Source organism: Danaus plexippus, chromosome Z (genome assembly GCF_018135715.1).
Source record: "Danaus plexippus chromosome Z, MEX_DaPlex, whole genome shotgun sequence".
Classification (NCBI taxonomy): Eukaryota; Metazoa; Arthropoda; class Insecta; order Lepidoptera; family Nymphalidae; genus Danaus; species Danaus plexippus.
In genome coordinates, this window is record NC_083559.1 from 13,810,586 (window position 1) to 13,833,651 (window position 23,066).

At 29.0% G+C, this 23,066-nt stretch overlaps 1 protein-coding gene across 1 annotated transcript; it reads left to right on the top strand.

The window, feature by feature from the left end:
- Positions 1 to 5,932: 5,932 nt before the first annotated feature.
- On the top strand, positions 5,933 to 22,778 carry LOC116777724 (very-long-chain 3-oxoacyl-CoA reductase). The gene is made up of 6 exons (XM_032671421.2): positions 5,933 to 6,223; positions 15,985 to 16,031; positions 17,503 to 17,578; positions 18,108 to 18,273; positions 21,881 to 22,049; positions 22,118 to 22,778. Exons 1-6 carry the CDS (start codon positions 6,070 to 6,072, stop codon positions 22,445 to 22,447), a joined length of 942 nt encoding a protein of 313 aa, XP_032527312.1. The 5' UTR covers positions 5,933 to 6,069; the 3' UTR covers positions 22,448 to 22,778.
- Positions 22,779 to 23,066: the final 288 nt, after the last annotated feature.

Genomic DNA, 23,066 nt, shown 5'->3' on the forward strand with positions numbered 1-23,066 from the left:
AATATTTTGTATAAGTTTACAAGAACATATGACTGCATCGATTTAACCTAGTTGTAGAAAACTAATTAATTTTGAATGACATATAGCACTTTACCGCTCCGCATGCTCGGTCGAGTGTTGCACTTGTTGAAGAATGGGACAAAAAAAATATACGAATCTACTGCTATAGTATCTTAGCATACCAATTAGAAGATAATATCGAAATTTCTATTTTCAAAAAATATTAATGGACTTTTATGAATATTTTCTATAACATATATTTTGATGTGATTTTAAATCGTAGTTTCTTTTTAATTAATTGCAAAAAATAACCGTTTACGGCTTTTTCATAATTGTACGTAGATCAAAACTCATTATGTGTTCCTTCCTCATTTTGTTACCTCGATAATATAAAACAATAAACTTACCTAAATGATCTAAGTACCTATATTTTTTAATAAATGGCATAATATACATGATTATTTTAATGTGTTACAAAAAGATAATATAATTTTAACAACAAAAAAATTGCTCAACGATGCTTGAATAAAAGAGAAAAAACAGTAACAATAAAAAAGATACAATTATTACCATCCAACTAATTTGCAAATTCTTGATTTACACGAAAATGAAAAATATTATATTTTCTTTCAAAACTCAGCATCATTCTCAATTGTATTCTTGCTAAATCAAACCTTTGTATGCATGAACTCGCATCCAATCAGCATCCTTTGAATAATATGAAGTATTGTGAACGAACAGAAATGTTTTATTAGCTTTGAAAAAAAAAAAAGAAAAATGTTTATGGACGACCACGAAAGTATTCAAGATTAACATTTTCATCTTTTTGGCTTTGATATTCCTATTATTACAACTATAAAACAATTACCACGTTCAGCATTGGATAGTTATCAACTTAATAGTCGTTATCAGGGTTACGCAAGAAACATATTATTTTGCAATGTATAATATAATTAGAATTACTTTGATTTCAGGGAACCAAGCAAGCTACAATTTCAAATATGTATATATATTTTTTATTTCCCACTATTTAATTGACTTTAGACGTTAATTGAATTCATATTAACTGATAATCACATTCTAAAAAAATATAATACACATAAAATATTAAATAGTTCTAGAAGCGGTCTACTTGGTGGCTGGTTAAAAATGTCTGCCATAAACAACCACGTTATCGTATTTCAGAAGTTGATTATCTACGTTATAATGGAAAGGGGAGATAGAAAACCTACGGTTTGGGATGGAAGAGAAATTAGAGATTTTGGGTTTTAAAAGAATTTGGAATTATAGTGACTCTCTTATCAAATGAAACATAACTGTTTCAGGTACCTCTACGACTTAGTGTTATATTTTCTCATTTCCCAATTAAGCCAACTCAGTTAACAAATGCACATATTAAGCTCAATTATTGAATTTCGATTATATATTTCTTAATTGATAACTGTATCGATATTATTGTCTATCCATTTGACCGAATTATTTTAAAACATTGATCATGATTTTCGTTTTTATCTTTTATTTTCAGAAAAAAAAATTGTAGCGAAAATCGTATTTGTTGCATATTTTTTTTATATCAAAAATCTATCCGTTTGTGTTATTTTATTTTTTCAGTTATTTGTTAGCATATTAATAAATAAAGCGAAAACTTCACATCGCTTCGTATCGCTTCGTAAAGCAATTACAGTTAATTAAATAAAAATTGCACGAAGCGATATTCTTTGTATAATGAGTACACAATCTTTTTATGTTATGGTTTCATTCGCACTGGAATATTAAATTGCTTAAAATAAACATTACTTACACTACCGTCACTGTGACACATATTACAATACGTCAAAATGTGTATTGTCACAAAATGTCAAACTGACATTTGTGCTATTGAAGTTAAAATAATGAATTAATTATGTCAAATTATAGAGTGTTCGGCGATATCAGATTTATTTTGAATAAAAAAATTGAAATTAAACAACATTATAAAAGAATATATATTTTTACTCTACCGTTACATATTACAAGGGGATGGAGTGTTGACAGGTTCGTAAAGTCCGTTCAGGTTTTCAATTCATGCATAATATTCAATTTGCAACCGATTACTCGATGTGACCTGCTCATTGAACTTTCATACGCAGTTATTGGATGCACATGAAACTACTGAGAAATATAATTAGAGGAATTGATCAAATCCTAATGGAATTTTAATATATATACCTTGTATAAAAGTTGGAACATAATAATGGGAAATTGATTATTTTTCGAAAATCGATATCACTTCAACAAATTGATTAACATAAAATAAAAAAACGCCAGTGACTTTATTAATTGTGAATACGTAATTATTTCAAATAAATACTTCGAAAAGATTAATTATATCTCTAGTTTATATACATCCGTACGTTTTATAAATAGTTTTTTTGAATAAAACTATAAGTTTCTTATATTTAAAGTATACTTTCTCTATGTAAAACATTTATATGTGAACTTATTCTTATAGTGTTATACAAATATGTAACAAAGTTCTATATGATTTCTGATTAATACGTAAGAGTGGTAAGTTATCATTCGTATGTCGCTATATCAATAACTCCTGAAATCTGAATTATCGATCTAAAATCGAAATTAAACATTCATAAACCCACATTGATTTATCACGTGCAAAAATTTATGAGTGATGAGTGATAGTTAAAAATTCTTCGTACTTAGTGTGACTTTAAAAACCTGTTGTAATTCTATTATAATATAAAATTGGTACATTTCTTACCTAACATAATAAAAAGTAGCTATACATACCAACTAAATTAATATAATTAAATATTCATCTGATGAGTGATCATTTAAAGCTCTAATCTTCTATAAAGTAGTTTTCATTTCGTTAGTAAGAATAAATTGTTTTAAAAATAATTTAAAAAAAGTTATTACGTATTTTTTACCTTAGCTTTTCTTATATTATTTAAAAAACTAATCACCATCAGTGACTACATTTTATACAAAAATATTAAAATCATTGTAACATTGAAGAGAAAAAGGTAATTTGACATCTTGGCACAGCGGCCATTTTGAATATATTACAATACTGATATAACCAACCTTAGGCGTTTCGATTGTTCTGAGACCGAGGGAATAGTTGGAAGAATTCTATTTAAAAATCGATTTTTGATATAAACTAAGGTATACGGACTACATTAAAACCTTAAAATTGAAAAAAATGAAGAAGAGAAGTATTACTTTTTTACGAGTTTATCATCACCAAAGTTTATATGAAAGAAACATATCAACTTAACTTATTAATTTTTATCCAAATTTTAAACAAATATTTTACAGGATAAATAACGGCTGTCAAAGATCATGTCAACAAAGCAATATATTATATCAAAGATATATTAAAAAAATAATAACGCATAGACTTATTTACGTTCTTTTGTCAATGATCACGTACATCTTTGAAATGTTTAATAAATGAATGTCATCATTCATACTTTATGAACATTAGGAATTGTCTCAGCTCGAGCCTTCATTAGCGTCTGTCAGTTAAGTGTTAGAAACTTAAAGTCCTTTATACATGCTAAGCTGGTAACAACGGCGTTAACAAATTACCGTTCAACCATTCTTCTGAACGTTTTAGCATTACAGATAAAATTAAAATCATCCTATATACAATTTTAAATTACCATTATATATTATCGTCAGATTTATTTATGTTATTGACATAAGCCACGATGTACATACGCAAGAAATTAAAAGTATTTAAGTAATTAAAATCTTATAAGAACTGTATATGTATATACACATGTTATTATATTCACTGTGAATTATTGTTATTTAACTATAAAGGAAAGTTCAGGTGAGCTACACTGTTTTATCTATATTAAATACAATATTAAAGGTATACTTTGTTGAGAAAAATACGTTTATGATTTCTGTTTTATCTGCCTCAACCACAATGTGCTTTAATTAAAACAGTTTCGGAAGTTTATAAGTTATTTTGACGTTAAAGCTTATAGGAAATTAATTTACTTAGGGCTACTTTCGCATGATTTAACTGAAAATTGAATTTTGAACTACTTCTGGCATGATAAAGATAACTCTTATTATTAAGAGTTGATTGTTTGAGTAGCATCGAATGGGTAACCGTAAATTTTATAATACTTTTCTTTTTATTATTTATTTTAGTATAGATACATAAATACTATCAATGTTGCTATTCAGCATCCAACAATTTAATAAAAATAAATTAATTATAAACGGTTATAAAGAAAAACTATTATCAATAACCGATAACAACTCGCCGAGTAATTGGAAAGGCGAATTTAAATTCATACGTGAATTTCGATTTCAATCAGTGCCAAACGAGAGATTTGCTAAAAAAAATATCCCTTTAATTCCGTCGAGACTAGGATTATTCCTACAGGTGAAAAGTCGAGGGAAAAAAACCATTTAAAATTCATGAGGCGAATTTTTCCAAGGGCTCTCCTCTCAATATTATTATGTAGGTACGTCACCGAAGTTAGAGAAATGTGTGCGCTCGGCAGAAACGTTTAATGTAAAAATTTACCAAAATATTATTATGTTCTGAATATTGAAATTATTGATTCATACATAGCCAATGACTAGTTCTTTACTTGGTTAAATCTTATATATCAAAGAAATACAATTATGGTAGACTATTTATAAGTTTATATGAATTGCTTATAAAATAAATACAGTTTTAATATAGAACTCTTAGTAAAAAGGCTGCCACGTCCCTTTTTTGTTACCTTGTCTGTGTTTTAGATAATAGTTTACAATTAGCTAAACAATTTTATGTCATAAAAGTTTTCAAAAATTGCTGTAACTATCTGAGATGCTGTTTTAAGAATTTCATAAAATTATCTACGAGGAATAAATTGAAAATGTGATGTTATTCGAGTGTTGACTTTTGAAGCTAATTAAAATTTCCGTATAAGATTAGGTTCACGTTGCGGAAGTTGGCGTGGATTTATAAAATCCTGTGTACCTACCACATAAAGAAATATTTGTTATAAGTATTAAAGAGGCATGAGAAAGTAGGTATAGTAATTCTAGAGGAAAATAAGGAAAGTGAAGATAAGATTCAGATTGAAGGTGTAGTTCACATTGATTTATATTTAATAACAAATAAAAAATGTATAAAGCTGTACTTGTTCAACATTTTTTAAACGTATATTGATAAAGTGAATTCCGAGAAATAAATTTTAATCAATAAAAAAAGGCTCAATTGACTAAAACAGATCTGAATAGTTTTATTATCTATTACATTACAAAAATTACAAAAAAACAATGTTCTATTTAATTACATAAAAATATTATGTTAGGTAAATAATGATATACCTAGAGATGTTTTAGCACTGAATCTGTTATAAACGCTAACTCTTATAAGTATGTATTTAGTCTAAGCCTTCTGAAACACGATAACTTATTACAATGAAAATTATCACGAGAGTTGAGAACTAATTTATTTACTATGAAGTTAGAGTCATGCAAGAACATTTACAAGCATATTGCTTTTTATATGAAGTGGCTTTTAATTATCTGTTGGTAGGTTGAATTTTTTTCTATATTTTTACTATATTTAAAATTATCAAAACTTAAAGTACAAAAAAAAAATCACGCAATATACATATTTATGTTCATTATGAATTTTGATCTCATTCATAGCTATAATTATGTTAAATAAAAATATATATATGTAATAATTCAACAAACAACTTTAATTGCTGCGTAATATAAAACTTAGGTGAGAAAAAAACCGATGAATTTGAAGTGTATTTATAAAAACGGATATCGTATGTAATATTATTATTAATCTTGATAAACTGCACCATTTGTCCCGTCTGCCCCCTATCAGACATCAAAGTGAGACGGTGATATATTGTTGCTTACTTCAAAAACGGGAAGTTATCCGATGTTATTGCAGACATTCGTTCCGTTCGGTCCATTCTATGCGCGATCTCACTTTCTTCGGTCGTCAGTGCGCATGCGTGAATTGTGCCGACGAAAGATCAGTGAATGCTCTCTCCATATATAACCTCACTTTTGTGGTACTGAGTGTTAAAAATGGCTCAATTGGGGTATTTAGAAAAATTCGGTATTGTTTTCCTAATTGGTTTGCTCTATTATGTAGTTAAGAGTGTGGTCAATGTGTTTTACACTTATATCATTGGACCGGTGGTGAATAAGGTAGACTTTAAGTCTAAAGGAAAGTGGGCATGTAAGTAGCTTTTCGTATATTTCTAATAATTTACAATATATGAATGCTGTTCACAATCATTAGGTATTTAATATCTCCATGATATTTTTTAATGATGACAAGTAAATAAGTTAATGTAAAATAATAATTATTCAATAATTTGTAATATTTCTTAAATGAGGCTATTTTCTATAATATGTTAGATAATTACCACAAACCATGTTTTAGTACTTAGCATGTACCTGTTTAATACTAATGACGAGTAGGAATGTTATCTGTCTATTTCATTGTGTACAAAAATTCAGTTCAGTTTACCGATAATAATCAATAAGTTACGGGTTCTTTGTTGTCTAGGTATATATGAAAATTTTTCTTGTTAGCTTCATATTTTTATTACATGCGATGCTCTCATTTTATCCAACCTGTATTTAATTATTCCTATGTTAATGTGATACATCAAAGGTCATCACCTAGTTAATTCTAGGTTTCCCTTATCAATTCCACAACATCGTCATTTGATGCAAATGAAGTTTGTGTTACTGTCAAAAAACATTTTTTTTAAAGTAGCAAATGAAATTAGTATCCTAAAATGTTTTTTGAACATTAAGATACAACATTTTCTTCTATTTGTGTTGCCATCCTTTCGATGAATCGAAATTATGTTTTGTATGCTTTTATGATGTTCACGATATTATTTTACATTTTTATATGAATGATATTAGATTCTCTGATGACTATCAATGTAGGCAAATGTAAGATAACCGTCACGTACATAATTCTGGTACCTTTTAAATGTAGAGATTTTCGTCCGAAATCATAAAAAAAAATGATCAGCAATTTTGTTATTCCTTTATCATATTCATGATGAAAATTCATAGTTCTTTAAGTATTACATACGGATGTGGTTACATTCTTATTAAACATTTTTATGAAGCGACGTAATAAAAGTTTTTTACTTATTTTTCAATGGAACTTTACTTTTGGTATTCGATATCGATAACCTTGGAAACAAAAACGAGTAATACTTTGTTTGTATTAAAGAATTAAATCGTGTTCGTATGTTTCCAATAGGTGTTAAAAGCCTATAAAAAGTTGTATGATTTTGATGCGCATTTAAATATATGCCTTACTCTCATAAAGGTTAATAATATTTTTGCATGGCAATTTTGGTTACGATACAAAAAATGCGATTTTTTTACAGACATGAACAAGATAAATCTTATTATTTGTTTTGATAATACAATGAAAATATCTTAATACAAATTTGTACTTGTTACATATATCTTTGGCATATGCTACTGCTCGCGACTTTCCTAAAGACGATTTTAATTGCTGCCTACCATACGATCTTTTCCACTTGCTATCCCACTAATGTTATACATATATATAATTGCGAAAGTTTAAATGGAAACTTGTGTCTTTGACTTGCGAAAATATCCAAAAGCATTGATGAAATTTTGTGTGTAATTAAATTTTAAGTGTCCTATTTGTTCATCCAAGTAACCCGCGAATGGTTATTCCTCCGTTAAAAACAATTGTCTATTATTATATATTCTGAATAATCGTTAATGTCCAACAGAATATTTAAACGCAAAGGGGGCAAAGTGTAAAACAGAATTGCCGATTTACATATTATAACACTTGCTTACTATTCGTTTGTGAAATAACTTAGGACAAACCAAATTATATTTTTTATCATGTGCATACATTATAAAAATATTAATATGAAAAAAATAAGCAAATAAAGAAGTCAGCGTTATGATTTTGAGACTTTATCTAAATGTCTTCCGGCATATAATACCTCAATAGTTTGTGCTCAGGTGGCAATAATTGAAAATAAATAATAATTTAGGCGAGTATTACACTCTTCGTCAAAACCCAGATCCACATTTCAACATCTTGCTTTTCTACATCGTAAAAGTCTTATTTTGTTGTAACAGTCACATCACAGAGACCGGTGTTCAGAAATAATACAATAGAAAGAATAACAACAAAAATCTGAAAATTCCAAATAAGATGGAGAAACTTCTTTAACACATAATTTCAAAAAAATATGGAATCTTATCGAGTCGTAAGGAAATTTATAATGTAGTTTTATATTATATATTTATAAGATGAAATTTTTTTTTTTTTTCATTCTATCTGCTTGAAAATGTTGTGACAAATTTCTCAATTTGTATAAAATCATATTTTTTTTTAAGTTCTTACATTTGTCTCTCATCTGGCTTTTTTTGAGAAGATACTACCGACCACAGCCGAGAGGCATACATTTTGGGTATTTTTACCTCTGACTGTACCTGTACCATCCTGAAAACCTGTAACATCCTGAAAGCAAATCTATTGCTGTTGCTGTTGTCATGATTACCACGTCTCAACTTTTGGAATCTCAATGAATATTAATTCTCAATATTTGTAAACTGGCAAAATATTAAACATTTGATGTCGGTAGCAAGTGAAGTGAAGTACCAAGGATATATGAAATCAATAAGTTTTTAAATGTTATCCTGATTATCATAGAATAAGAGGTCTTAAACCCTTGGTTACCTAATTCCAACAGAGTGAGGTCATTTAGTCTTTGATTAGGTGCAAGTAGAAGTTTTAGTTGTTCGTTTACATCAAACAGAGAATTAATGGTAATTGATGTTTTTATTCATTCTAACAAAATGTCCACATGTCAACATGCAACAACTGTTGAAGGAGGAACTTATTTCATGTGAATTTTTTTATCGTGGCTACACACTTTATTATAGTTCTGACTAAATTAAGTAGTATTGTATGCAAATTTTGTTACAGAAATGTCAAATGTTTAGATATGTTTTGACTTATTACATAGAAACTATCTCCTTAAACTGTAGTATAGATGGACATAATTTATAAGGCCTTTGAAATGATTTCTAATTCCCCCTAAACTCGGCAAGCCTGAAGCAGTTTATACACCTAAATAGGGCCAATCCTTGTTACTTATCATAGTAATTCTTTTTTTGGGATTTCATGTTGGCCAAGGAAAGGTTAATTGCAAGCACTACCAGATATGTTCCTGATAAACTGTTAAGACTGAGTGACTGCAATAGCTTTGGGTACCATATTTGAAAGTGATAATAACTACATTGTTCAAAATATTCATTTATGCTTAAAGACGTCGCAAAAAGACAGTTTTGATTGGCTAGTGGGGTACCATGAAGGCAGACTTAAATCTTGATATTTGAGAATTTCTGTTACCAATTATGTGACAAATCATGCAAATATACGGGAAGTTGAGGTAATTTGAGATCTTAATTTTGAAGACTACCTGCAAAATATTTTCATCTATTTCTGCGATCTATTCATTAAAGTAGGATTCGAAAGTTAAGTCTAATCCTCCTGGTTTCTTGACCAATAGCGTATTTAAAAAGGAACCAGAAGCTAAAATTGAAGACCTTTTCAATACATCTTAGCTCTGCGATTCTCATACCTCCTGTACTCAATTTGGAGAAATCACTGTTTAAAGACTTCAAGGATATTATGAGTTTGGGAACTACAGAATATCGTAAATTATCCTGAAAGATAAACTATGGTCTGCAACTCTATTTAGAATAGACCAATTGTACAAAATTTTCTATTGCAAGTTTCAGGAATATGGCTATGAAGTTTGTTTGAGACTCAATTATCTATAGATTTAGGATTTGACTTCTCCCAATGGAAATGTTCGTAAAAGCCAATGTTGTGTAACTGAATATTATTTATTTTGTATTTCTTTTTTATGTTTGAAATATTTTGCCTTAATTGTGACTTTCTTAGACTGTCTGACTGTGTAATAGTAAATTTAGTTTTGGATTTTACTTTAAAGCACGTTATAATTACATTTTTTATACAGTTATTTCACCTAAATTATTGGCACTTCGTTTATATAATTAACCTAACACTAAATCTCATAAGAATCGCACGGAAGCAATGACAGTCCTAAACTGGTAAAGTATTTGTTCTACCCTCTTGTGGCAAAGATATTGAGGTATGGTATATGATATTAACAAGTTAAACATACATATTAATTCACAATTGCCGTTTTTTCATATTATTTTTAGGAATAATAATCATTTATAATAACAGAATAAAAAATTACAGACAAAAAATAAACAGTAAAAGGAAATATAAAGACTTTTGGCACAAAGTAGCGAATGCGCCATTATGGCTTATGGAATTCGTCTTGTTTTTTGGCGACATTTTAGTTTTTTTTTCTTCCTAACGATGGTTGTTTGGCGATAAAAGTTTCATCAATGTCTTTTCAGCTGTTCCGCGTATTTATCAAAACAAACAGCCAACAAAAATACATTTTGATAACAATGCTTTTGATATTATGATGTCAATATAAATATACATTTTACTTCCTATAATCCGAAATTACCTTGACTTCAGTGTAAAATGGTAATGCGAGATTGGACGGCCTTACTCCAATCGCCTTGTCAGATGTGGTCTTGTGAAGAAACTGGTTCATATTAATGGAATAACATAGTTTATAAAATACTAGAAAGAAAAAAATATCATGGTTTACTTGTCTGCGAATATATGACATTTGATAGTGCTACAAAATTCAATGTTATTATTATGAGTCTACTTTTTTTGCTAGTTTCTAAAAAGTAATGCCAATGAAAGGAACACAAAGTTTTAGACTTAATTTTTTTTTTAATAAAACCGCATCAGACTTTCTTATAATATACGTTTGTATACATAGTAAGTTTAGCATATCGAAGTACGAGTTTTGTCATATAGTATATTATATATATATATATATATTGACTTCACTAATTATATAATTTCAAGGCACATACAAGACGACAGATACATAAATTAAAAATAAATTTTGGCGAAAATTTATGTTACTTCCGTATGACTTAATGTCCAGATATCCTTCACTTTAATAGTTGCCTTTAAAAAATAATAATAAATTATGCGTATTTTTCTTCGCTTCCTTTTCTCATGTCAAGTTGTTTCCGCAGTCTCAAATGTGCATTTTCATAAGTATTATAAATCAGTATTAATAAGCAATAAGTATGTAAATAAAGTGGATAAGACTTCGAAAATATATTTTTTTCAATCCCGTAATAAGAATCATTGGATGAAATCTAAATCTAGCCTTTATTGCTATAATTATAAAGTATAATACTGTAAATATTCTTTGAGTACATTTTGTATTTATTAAAGACAATCAGAACAAACGGACTACGTTCTATCAAAGATGTCATTCTGAGGGGCCGGTCTAGGTAAGGGTTGTAATTCATTATTAATGCTGACCATTACTATTACGAAATCCTTCATTCTAACCGAGACAACATTAATTTATTGTGTTACTCGATAACTATGCTATCTTTGTTGTGGTGCAAACCGTCCTACCTACTATTAAACCACTGACAGCTTTTTAAAAGTACTCAGCAAATAGTACTTTAGAAGTTTAAAAAAAAATAGTCATTCGGTTTTATGAAATTTTCTAAGTTTCTGAACATTATCTCGATTTTCTTTTTATATGAGGACCTTCTCAAGTTATATTTTGATCGGATAAATAGAGAGTAACGTGTATGTTACATATACAGAGACACTACAACGCATACAATATCGGAAGGGAAGATATTTAAAACTGATTAAATATTGCAATCGGAATTATCGTTACGTAATTGATATTTCATTTCAAAAAATAAATACATTAATAACCAATATGTAGAATTTGTTACACACAATCAATATTCCAAATATTTTAACAACTTTGCAAATAAATTGAGTAAGTTACATAGCTGTATAATTTTTTGTCATAATAATATTTTATTTAATAATATCCCTGTTGGGAAACATTTGTAGTTCAATTTAACTTTTATCTTCGCTCCGAGGGTGTTCATAGTGGAGTTGAAGACGTTTTATCCTCAAGAGTTATCTAAACTTACGCACTTTGTTGTATTTTCTCATAAATATGTGGTGTTAAAGCTATGAGAGTTTGCTTGTGAAAGTTAAATATTTAATTAAAATAAATAAATGCTTCTACGTTATGGTATAACTATTTGATTTAATGAATTACTGAATTCTTACTTCTATATATTTTTTCTTTTTAACAGATTGTAAATATCTCAATAATGGAATATACAGAGGCTTATCTGCTGAATGAAAATCCTCGAAAGGAGGCTTTCAAAATTTAACACATAATTGTTGTTTGCTTTATAGTTTGAATACTTGAAGTTAGTCCCCCAAAAAAACATTTTACTCCGTAAATATAACAATCAGAAATAAGGAAAACAAAAACTGTATCAAAGTTTAAATTTAAACTCTCCGAAATTTATAAACATTGTAGATCGGCATGAGTGGCTAGTGAACGAGAAACTAGGTAAATTTTGATGCCACAAAGGCATAGCGTAGATCTATCGAAACTGCCCAGGGGATCATGCATTTGGGAAGAATTTTTGACGATTAGTATACGGACTTCAGGCCCATTGGTGGTTTTGTGCATTAATGTTGACATTTTCTAGAAAAAAAAAAAACCCACTTGTATCATGCATTATCTGAAAATATTTGTGGCTAAGGATAAAACGGTTCCAAATAATGCATTAACAGTCTCTGGGCTGTAAAAACAATTGCTACTTAATCATGGAAAACATAATATTATACCCGAGCGTATGCTTTCATATTTCATGTGTAGTTTGTTTTCTAATATCGAATTACTCCGCACCAGCATGTTCATTGTGGATATACATGAACGAATGTAAGAACTTATTATCTGTTTTGAAATCTGCTCCTTCGATATTTCCTACATTTAACATAAAAATTTATCAAAAACAAATTCGTTTCAGAGTCTCGATCGTGTCTTATTGCTTATATATTTATCATTTTAACGGATTTCAATAATCATGACCTTCGTTTGTATATTCTCATTTAATGATGGTGATTTTTATTATAAAGTAATTATTTATATCGGACATTACACGTGTTAATGCCTCCATTAAAATTCCTCTAAATTACTTAAGCTGTTATAACACCGAGGTTGGAATTTAAGAAATTTCATTATATAGACTCTTAATCCTGTGTTTTCGTTTTAAGTGCGATGATATTAGGACCCTAATGTGTTTAGTGTTATATACATTAAATTCCTTTGAGACGAAAAGAAATATTTTTAACCAAATTTTATTAGTTCAAAGCACTGTTTTTTTATTAATAAAAGTTACTTGGCTTTAAGTTTTGGTCAAGCAATACAAGTATAAATTTTCTATCGTTAAATATTTATCTTGAGTTAATGAGCGTTTAAGAATTAGTATGTTTTTTTTTATATTCCGTTAACTTTCTATTTATTTTATTACGTGTATATATACACACTCCGATTTGTCTTAAAGAGGTGCATTTAGTGACGGATTTTATATAATACTTTTCTTACGACTTTAATAAACCTCGATTACATTAATAAACGGTCTGCTTTTTATTTTGCTCCAGAAAAACAAAACCAGTTTAAAAGGCTGTTACGACATCGTATTTATGTAATTTATATGACTAAATATTTTAAATGTGTTTTAATATAAGTTTGTATATCATATGATATTTGACAGCTCTGTAGTTTTAAATATATGTATAGAACTTTGATTATATATATACCAAATACCTTCCTTAAACAAAACTTGAAGATAAAACGAATATCGTAACTAATACAAAAGTGTTATTAAAATATGAATAACCGGTAAGATGACTGAAATTTAAACTGGCTTTAATAAAACAATCCTAGGCAGTAAAGCGATAGAGTCGAAAATCATATAAGCTGCATATTATCTTACCTCGAAAACCTGTATAGAAACGTGACTTTCACTGAGTTACAAGTTCAAGGAAATAGAGCGCATAAGACCTTACGAACAAGGCCGTTTTATGTTTACCCAATAAACCAATGAATCGAGAAGAAAGTTTTACTGTGAGAAAAAATCATAAACATTGTATGCGTTAGCATAATATTTCCGTATTTATGATATATTGGCTATTATTCGACTGAGTATGGCTAAATAATCTCACTAAGATTTCTACATTATAGTTTGTTTACGAAAAGTAAGCTCGTCACTACAGAAAGTAGTGTTATGTATTGTAATAATTTCCTGTAAGTCATCAATCGTATTGAACAATCCCAGGAATTATCAGCATTGATTCTGAGGTTATATTGAAATAATTTTTTTTATATTATCTACAATGAACAACTGAACGTCAAAGCAAACATTACTTATATTATATACGATACGTTACATGTAAAATTTAAAGGACGAAAGGGAATAAATTCAAAACGCTGCTATTTACATGTAATAATTCGTTCGTATGATGTTGTTTAAATAAATATTGAATTCATTTGTATCGGTTAATTAATATTGTCAATCTTTGTACACATGTAGCTAGCTCGCTATACAGTGCCTATTGAAATATTTGGTTAAGTTTATTGATGAGTGTTTGTACTAAGTTATATGAATCAGGAAGTCAAATTAATAATTTAACCTTGATGTGTGATTTATCAAAACTTTAATCAACATTATATAGAAATAACCTTCATTTTTTTTTTAACATACGGGATTATGTTATTACAATAAAAAAATGACTGTTGAATTTATAACACGAATAACATAAAAATTCGTATTTATTCACTTCAATGATAATAAAGTGAATAAATACGCATAAAATTCTATGCATATTTTTAAAGAACTCCATCAATATTTTTTAGTTTAATTTTGTTCTATGAGCTTTTATGGTATGTTTTGTTTGATATAGAATTATTTTTTTCATATCACATGTCAGTTTTCAATAAATTGGCGGCAATGGATCTAACATAGTATTTCGTTACGGACAGAGGATACTCGGTTGCGTCCGAGGCTTAGTTGGAATTATTTTTTTTTTGTATTATGCTCGCTCGAAACCTGAATGTGTGTGTATCAATTGTACAAGCTGTGGCATTTTTATTGGCAAATACATCCAAACTGACAAGTTAGTTATCCAAAAACTTGAATTAATATACATCCCTTGTAATTCGCCACATAATTCCAGACACGATGTCATAACCTACCCGTTATCAATGGCAAATTATGCAGATTCCGTGGTAAATTGGTGACTTAGCTTTATCCGAATATATGATTGTGCTTCTCTCCATGTTGAATTTGAAAATGGAATTTTAATGAAGTCATTAAAATTGAATGATTATTTCAATGAAAGTGCAGGCGTGTTTGGATTTAGATCTTATAGTTTTTTTGTTTTTGTATATAAATTATCTGCTGTTGTTAGCAACACGCTCAGGTAATGATTTTCCACTAGACCTACCTTCTATACCATCTTAAAACTATCTAAAAGTAATATTCCATCCCATTTCCTTTCAATTCCGTTCAGAAACTTACTTTAGAATTCATAGAATTATTGTTATATAAATAAATAAACTATATGATAGCATCTGAATTCTCAATGTTCACGTTTATAATACGTCAAAAGTATTATTGCTATGGATCTAGAGAAAGTTGTTTTTTACGCTCCAAGCAGTATTACTTTCGCTTAATTTTATTACTTGAAATGTTTTGTTATTTTCATTCAAATCATTATTTGCATCAAGAGTTCATTATATCCATATGCTATCATAATAAAATGTTGCGTAAACAATTTTTCTAAAGTTGAATATCATTTTTATTTTAGCTCTTCAGAAGGATTCGAATCCTTTGTGATCTCATTTATTTAGGATAAACTTTTTTTATTACACTGTAAATGATTTTGATGTTGATATCTGTATTTTATGTATTATTTTTAACGGACTTATTCCATTGTTGCAGTAGTCACTGGCAGCACCGATGGAATTGGCAAAGCCTATGCCAGGGAGGTTGGTAAAAAATTAACTCTATTATACATATTAAATATATTAACTCTCTCATTGAAGGAGTGCCATGAATTTTTAATATTATTTAGTTCCATTTATGATACTTCCGCTGAAGAAAATATTTTCTGAATTTGCATGCTAAGGTCAAACATTTCGAATGTGTACCATAGTAAATAGACTAGAGATCCAAGTTTCAAAGGAATAAAGGATTGAAGTGCAAGCTTCGCATGCTTTTAGAAATATGATATAAGAATTAAATCATTGATATTATAAAAATATTCGAGATATTTCGGCGCTGATCTGGAAATATTACTTCAGATCTATATGCGGATATTATAGTTAGGAAAATATATTGCTATGATCTCAATTTATTTGAAAAAAATGTAGGTTGTTTTTGTATAGGTGAATTGTTAATGTTGTCTGTCTCAACGGACATTGTCAACAAAAAATAATGTGTTGATTTGAATAACAGCAACGACACTTTATCAGTATTTTGTTTTTATATTTGATTCTGTTGTCTTCTGTCGTTTCGATGTGTAGTTTAAAGTTACTAACTTCACGTGTATATTAATGACTTGCAGTCTGGATTTTTTTTTGTATGATATTGTTTTCCGATGTGACTTGTCGTGAGGTCGACAAGTTATACGACTTAGTCTGTATGTTATGATTACTTTATTAGAAATAATTTAATTTCACTTAATACAATTGAAAGTGACTCTTCGAGGTTCCCGCAAGAAAGTCGCCAAGGGAGAACCACTTACACTTACTTACAAATGTTAAGGCGTAGAAACCCCTTAACATTTGTAAAAGATTCGAACATCACTCATAATTAGATTCCGTATTCTGACGTAAGAGTTTTTAATTACAACATTGAAAAAGCGATTTTCGCGTTTAAAATTGATACATTTTTAAACAATTTAATACAGTAAGTGGCGAAAATATTCAACATATCATTCTATGATAGCTGTAAATAAATATCGGAATTCGTCTGTAATCGATTACGACGTAAAACTGCTTGATAAAGATTAAATCATGGTCCATACTATTATTTACAACGATATATAGATATTGAGGAATATTGCAATACAGACTTTTGTTTTGCATCTGTATCGGATTATTCTGTGAAGCTTAACATGAACTCTAAACGAAGTAAGAGGTGTTAGTAACGTCTATATGTGTATGTATATATGTAAGTGGTGTGTATGTGTGGATGTGTCTGTGGTAACGTACGTATCTCTCAAACGGATTGGCAGATTTCAATGCGGTTTCGAATATGTATAATCCGTTTTCTTGTGATGGTTCCTGCTATGTTTGTTTAATATCGATCCAGTAATGCAGGAATAGCTCGATTTTCGAAATTATTGAAGTAATTTTTTTGCATATGATTATATTCGTCATTTCATTCGTTAAACTTAAGTTAGTGCGTAGGGTTTTTTTTTGTATTTAATAAATTCAAGTGACCATTTAATTGCAGCTCGCATCCCGTGGCTGTGATATAGTTCTAGTCAGCCGTTCTTATGATAAGCTCATGGAGACGGCAAATGAAATTGGTAAATATTCCAGATATATAAGATTGACGTCACAGTGCTAATTTGTTGATTAAATTATAAAATTTTATAGAATTACGTCAACGAATAGTTTATAGATTTTTTATGTATAATGATTTGTATATATGTATATACATATATCCGGGTCGTTATTTACGCTCATATTTTTACAATTCAATGATAAGAGGAAAGCAAACATTCGTCACAGCCATTAAAATGGCTGTTCGCAATTTTATAGTGAAAAACCTCTGTTCTAACTACGTGATGTAAATAAAAAAAAAAAAAGCTGTACAAGAAAGTATTGATATAAAACACAGACGAGTCTTTCTGTTTTATTCTTTTGAGGAAATTTTCGTTCGAATTTTAAATTTTTTGCTAAATCATCCTTACCTTTTAATGTTAAGTAAATAATATATGGTATAAATTAATTTGGAATCGATTTTATATTTAAAACTAATCATTAAAATACTACTTAAAGCATAATATGTCTTATAATAAAATGGCGTAGAGTTCAAATAAATATATTTTCCAGAAAAAGACTTCAAAGTGGAAACAAGGATCGTTGTTGCTGACTTCAGCGATGCTGATATATATGAAATGATCTCAAAGGAGGTTGCTGACCTTGAGATTGGTACTCTGGTCAACAATGTGGGTGTCTCCTATAAATATCCGGAGTATTTCCTGGAAATCGCTGATTGGTAAGAGATTAACTTGATGTATTTTTAGTAACAGCTTTCACAGCTACATGATTTGTTTATCTTCAAATTGATTTAAGGTCTATGTTCGTTACCACTCTATATGTTAATAAGTGTTTTAAAATTTCTCTCAAGTTATGAATATATTGAGCATCGACTGTACATAAAGGAAATTAAATTATTCATAACACATATTAAAACGTTCAGGAATACATGCCAAAAGTACCCTTAAGTAAATTTATTCCGTAATCAAGTATACGAAATTATTGTACATGAATGACAAATTTTCAAATATATAATTCGAATGAACATATTGATAAAATTGATACTTCAATAACAAATGATTGGAAATAAGATTTTCGCATCACTGATTTGTTATAATGTATATATAAGAGAATGAATGTTTGAAATATAATGAAGCAATAAAAACTATTGGAGGACCTAGATCGGAATAACATTGGTATAACTGTGTGCTCTGTATAAAATGTATCGATTAAAATGAAATGTAACACATACGCACACACGCAAGCACCAACACGTATTCCACATGACACACACACAGATAAATACACAAAAAAATTAATTTAAATCACGGATAAAACATAAAAAGGCACATTAAAACCTTTTTGTTATGAATAATATCCGTATCAAAATCGATCTATAGCTCTCGTATAAATCAATATCGTTTATAAAAAATAATATTTGTCTGCTAATTGTATTGTTATGTTTGGAACTGAGATTCTATCTGAATAGTTGGGTTGCTTTTGTTATGCATGGACTAAAAATATTAAGAGAGGCCAAACGAGGGAGACATTTACATTATATTAGAATGGTTTCGCTCCACGTTGCGGGTAGTTTGTAATCGGGAAACAGTTCTCAAAGACGCAGAACTCAAAATAGATAAGACGTAAATAATTTTTTTCCTTTTATCTTGATCGCCTTTAAATATACAAATATATGTAAAGCATTCATTATTTTATTTATGACTAGTTTTTAAGCGCGACTTCGTCCGCGTGGACTTCGGAATTAATTTCAGAATCAAATGTATAAAGTATGTTAAAACAATAGATATTTTAACCAAGCGTCAGCGATATATATTCCTAATTAATTTATCCCACTTGAAGTATGGAGAACTTCGGTATAAATTATATCTTATTATGTCTTATTTTGATATTTAACACACATTACTATAAAGTTTCATCAATATCCGTTTAGTAGTTTTTGCGTGAAAAACACACAAACATTAGGAAAATAAAATCATAATAAAAAAAAACAAACATTTAAAGAAATAAACCGTTTATTGTATTGGTATTTTTTCTTTATTAATCTTTTAACAGCTATTGTGAATATCGATAAAATTCTTGAGCGTACTTTCATTAAAAAACGTAAAAATGTCACGTCCGTCGTCAAAGTCGTATAATTAAAACGTGATATGTCATGTATTTTTTTTTATAGAAATTATAATGAATTATAAATTAAAATTTTATACATTAATTTTAAAGACACAAAGGTCTATTGTGATCTCTATCGTGAATTACGCACACAGCAATGTCGGTAACGAGTTGTTTGTTAATATAATGAAAATAATTTTATAATCTTACCGGGCGATAAAGTGCACATAGCTGTAACAAACTTCCAAACAAAAATGCTTATTCTATATAAACATTTGCATGCACTAGACTTAATACATTCTGTTTTTTTTTTTTTTATAAAATTCATATAGTATTTCCTGGTTACAAATCACATTAAGACGCAATACTTTGACGTCATAGTATTCGTAATGATTACGCGGTTTTAATGTGCCTTAGTAATGCTGTAGGATTCCTAAAACAGTTAACAGTCACCTTAGAAAAATCATTGATGTTACGGAGTTAAATTTAAAATATTTAAAAACATACAGCTTTTTCTTTTATTCTTTTAATACAATGTATGTATAAATTGTATATTAGCGTTGCAAGTTTTTAACAGAAAATCTACTGATCAGATTTTTATATCAAATAAGCAAGTTTTTATTTAAATGTTTTGCAAAACAATATTTGAACATAGAATATTTTTTAATCAGCTTATAACACGGCTTGAAGTATTAAGATAGAGCCATATATGGTAAATGGATCAAAGGCACCAAATGCATATTTGATGTAAATTTTTTAAGTTTTTCTTTTAAGTCTGTTTAAGTATATAATTTTAATAGTCGTTTGTGTATTCAGACCTACAGGCACTACCGATTTTAATAAATAAATCACAAAAAAATAAACATTATAATGACCAACACAAAATTATTGCTCTAGAACATAAAATATCTTTTTTGGTATGTCTATTAGTTTGCTTTCGTTCATCTTCAAACTACGGAAATGATATTTTTGGTAATATAACCGTCGTAACGAGATATTCTTATCACATTTTTTTCTTTTTTCATCAGAGTCCTGCGTGGACACAATTTTTTTTTGTAATTCAGAGCTTCAATAATTTCCTTTTTAGCGATATACTTACATTGAACGTTTATTATAAAAGTGAAGCCGACATATAGAACACAACAACTTATTTTATGTCAAAATCGCTATTCTAAATATTATATCCTCTTTAAAATTTCTTAATTTAGTTTTTCGGTGTGTTTCGTTTTAAACACACAGGACACACAGATTTAGTGAAAAGTCCGTTTGAAATATTATATCTCACATCTAGATCTATACTGAAATAGAATCAAGCTTTACTCTCAAAGGCCTTAACTGGAAGCGAATCTAGATGGATCTTTCTCATTTCATGGTCATGTGTTACTACAACCAAACAAAGTCCTTAAGGATAAAGCTTTGGACGAGACAACTAATAACTTGAGTAAACTAAATATCATTCATCTGTAATTAGGGAAAGCTTGCGGAGTAATCCCCTAAAGATAAAATCACAAAATAATCTAGTCATAAATATATTTATAATTGAATTGTGTCCGACTAATGTTAAATGTACATGTCTCACTCCTTCGCATATGAGATCACATTAAAATCTAAGAGGTTAAATTAAATAAAACATTTTATAACATAAAACGTAAGTGATGTAGATTTTTTTTTTTTGTTTTTATCCCGCATAAGTATAAATGTTTTATAAAAAGGTTTCAATAAATAACACAACGTGAGCTTTTATTGCACTCCCGAATCGATTCGCTGGAGGCAGGTGGTCTGTGTTATAAGTGCTCCAATTGAAATACCGTGTACATCAATATCCGTGGCAAAGACGTGTATTTTGACAAACCCTGCAATTGTTCAGTAAATGAGCACTCATGTGAACGATGTCGTTATTTGGGTGGTATTATAGGTTCCGAGCTCTGTACCTGTAGAGATAAATCGTAGCTGTTGGATGAATCCCATCCGTCGTATTATTGAAGATCAATTTTGATATCGTACCTAGTATACATTATTAGCTAATGGCTTTTTTTTTATAGAACTTTATTGTATTTGTGTTTTCAATAAAATAACAAATAATGATCAGTTTTGAATTTTATTAATCATATTCTAACCGTTAACTATACATGTATGGAATAAATATATTTTTGGAGTACATATTATGGAGTAAAATTTTATTGATTGTTGTAAATATAGTAAAAAATTATCTTTATCAGGGAGAAGACTATCAGTACAATGATAAAAGCTAACGTTGTCTCTGTAACTCGTATGACTGGTATCGTGATGCCTGGTATGGTAGAACGTGGTAAGGGCGTGGTCATCAATATTGGATCCGGATCTTCCATAATACCCAGCCCCCTTCTCACGGTATACGCGTCTACTAAGGTAGGATTTTGTAACCATCTTTGCCCGCCCTAAAGTTACATATATTAAGTAACAACTATTTCTTTCAGGCCTATGTGGAAAAATTCTCTGAAGGTCTTGAAATGGAGTATAGCAAGAGAGGCATTATCGTGCAATGTGTTCTACCCGGTTTAGTTTGCTCCAATATGTCTGGAATACGCCGAAGCACTTTGATAGCACCAACAGCGAAGACATTTGTCAAGTCTGCCATCAGCTTAGTCGGAACTACCTCCAAAACGACAGGATATTTCCCTCACACTCTCTTCTTCTGTGTGGTTAATTCTATCCACAGTGTCGCATCGCGTTTCAGTGTGTGGCTGGTGACCCGCAGCATGGAAAATACCCGCAGGAAGGCGCTGAAAAAGTACAAAAAAGAATAATTTCTCTAAGTCGCGGGTATTGCACTAATATGTAGAGCAGCTTTCTTTATATTTGCATGCTTATCGTTGCCAAAGAATGTTTATAGTATGATTACTCGAAATGGCAATTAATATACCTATATGCAGTCCTTCCTTATACAAAAACAAAAAAATAATATTAAGATAATTTTACTGCTGTGGAATCTTTAAATACTACATATTGCATTTAGTGTTTATTTAAAGTAGATTTAGTACAGTGGTTAATATAATTAATTTAATTTTAAGCTTAACCGGCAACGGTGGGGAATGTAACATGGTATTTAAAATTAAAGTAGATACAAAAAAAAACCGTGTCTTTTATTAATGATGCTTTCGTAACTGGTGTTGGTGAAAATATATACTTAATAGTTATATCCTTATGACTGAGAAAATAAGTGACCTAATTTTGGAACGTCTTTTTCACTCATTACACTGTTTCTTGCTGGAAATGATAAAAAAATATTTTCCTAAATCCCACTATAAAACCTACTCGTTATATTTAAAAAATATTAATCCGACTTCTTTTTATGGATATCTAAAATTTAATTTTTAAATTTCTTTCAAATTATTCTTATAACTGGAAATACAATGGATGGAGATT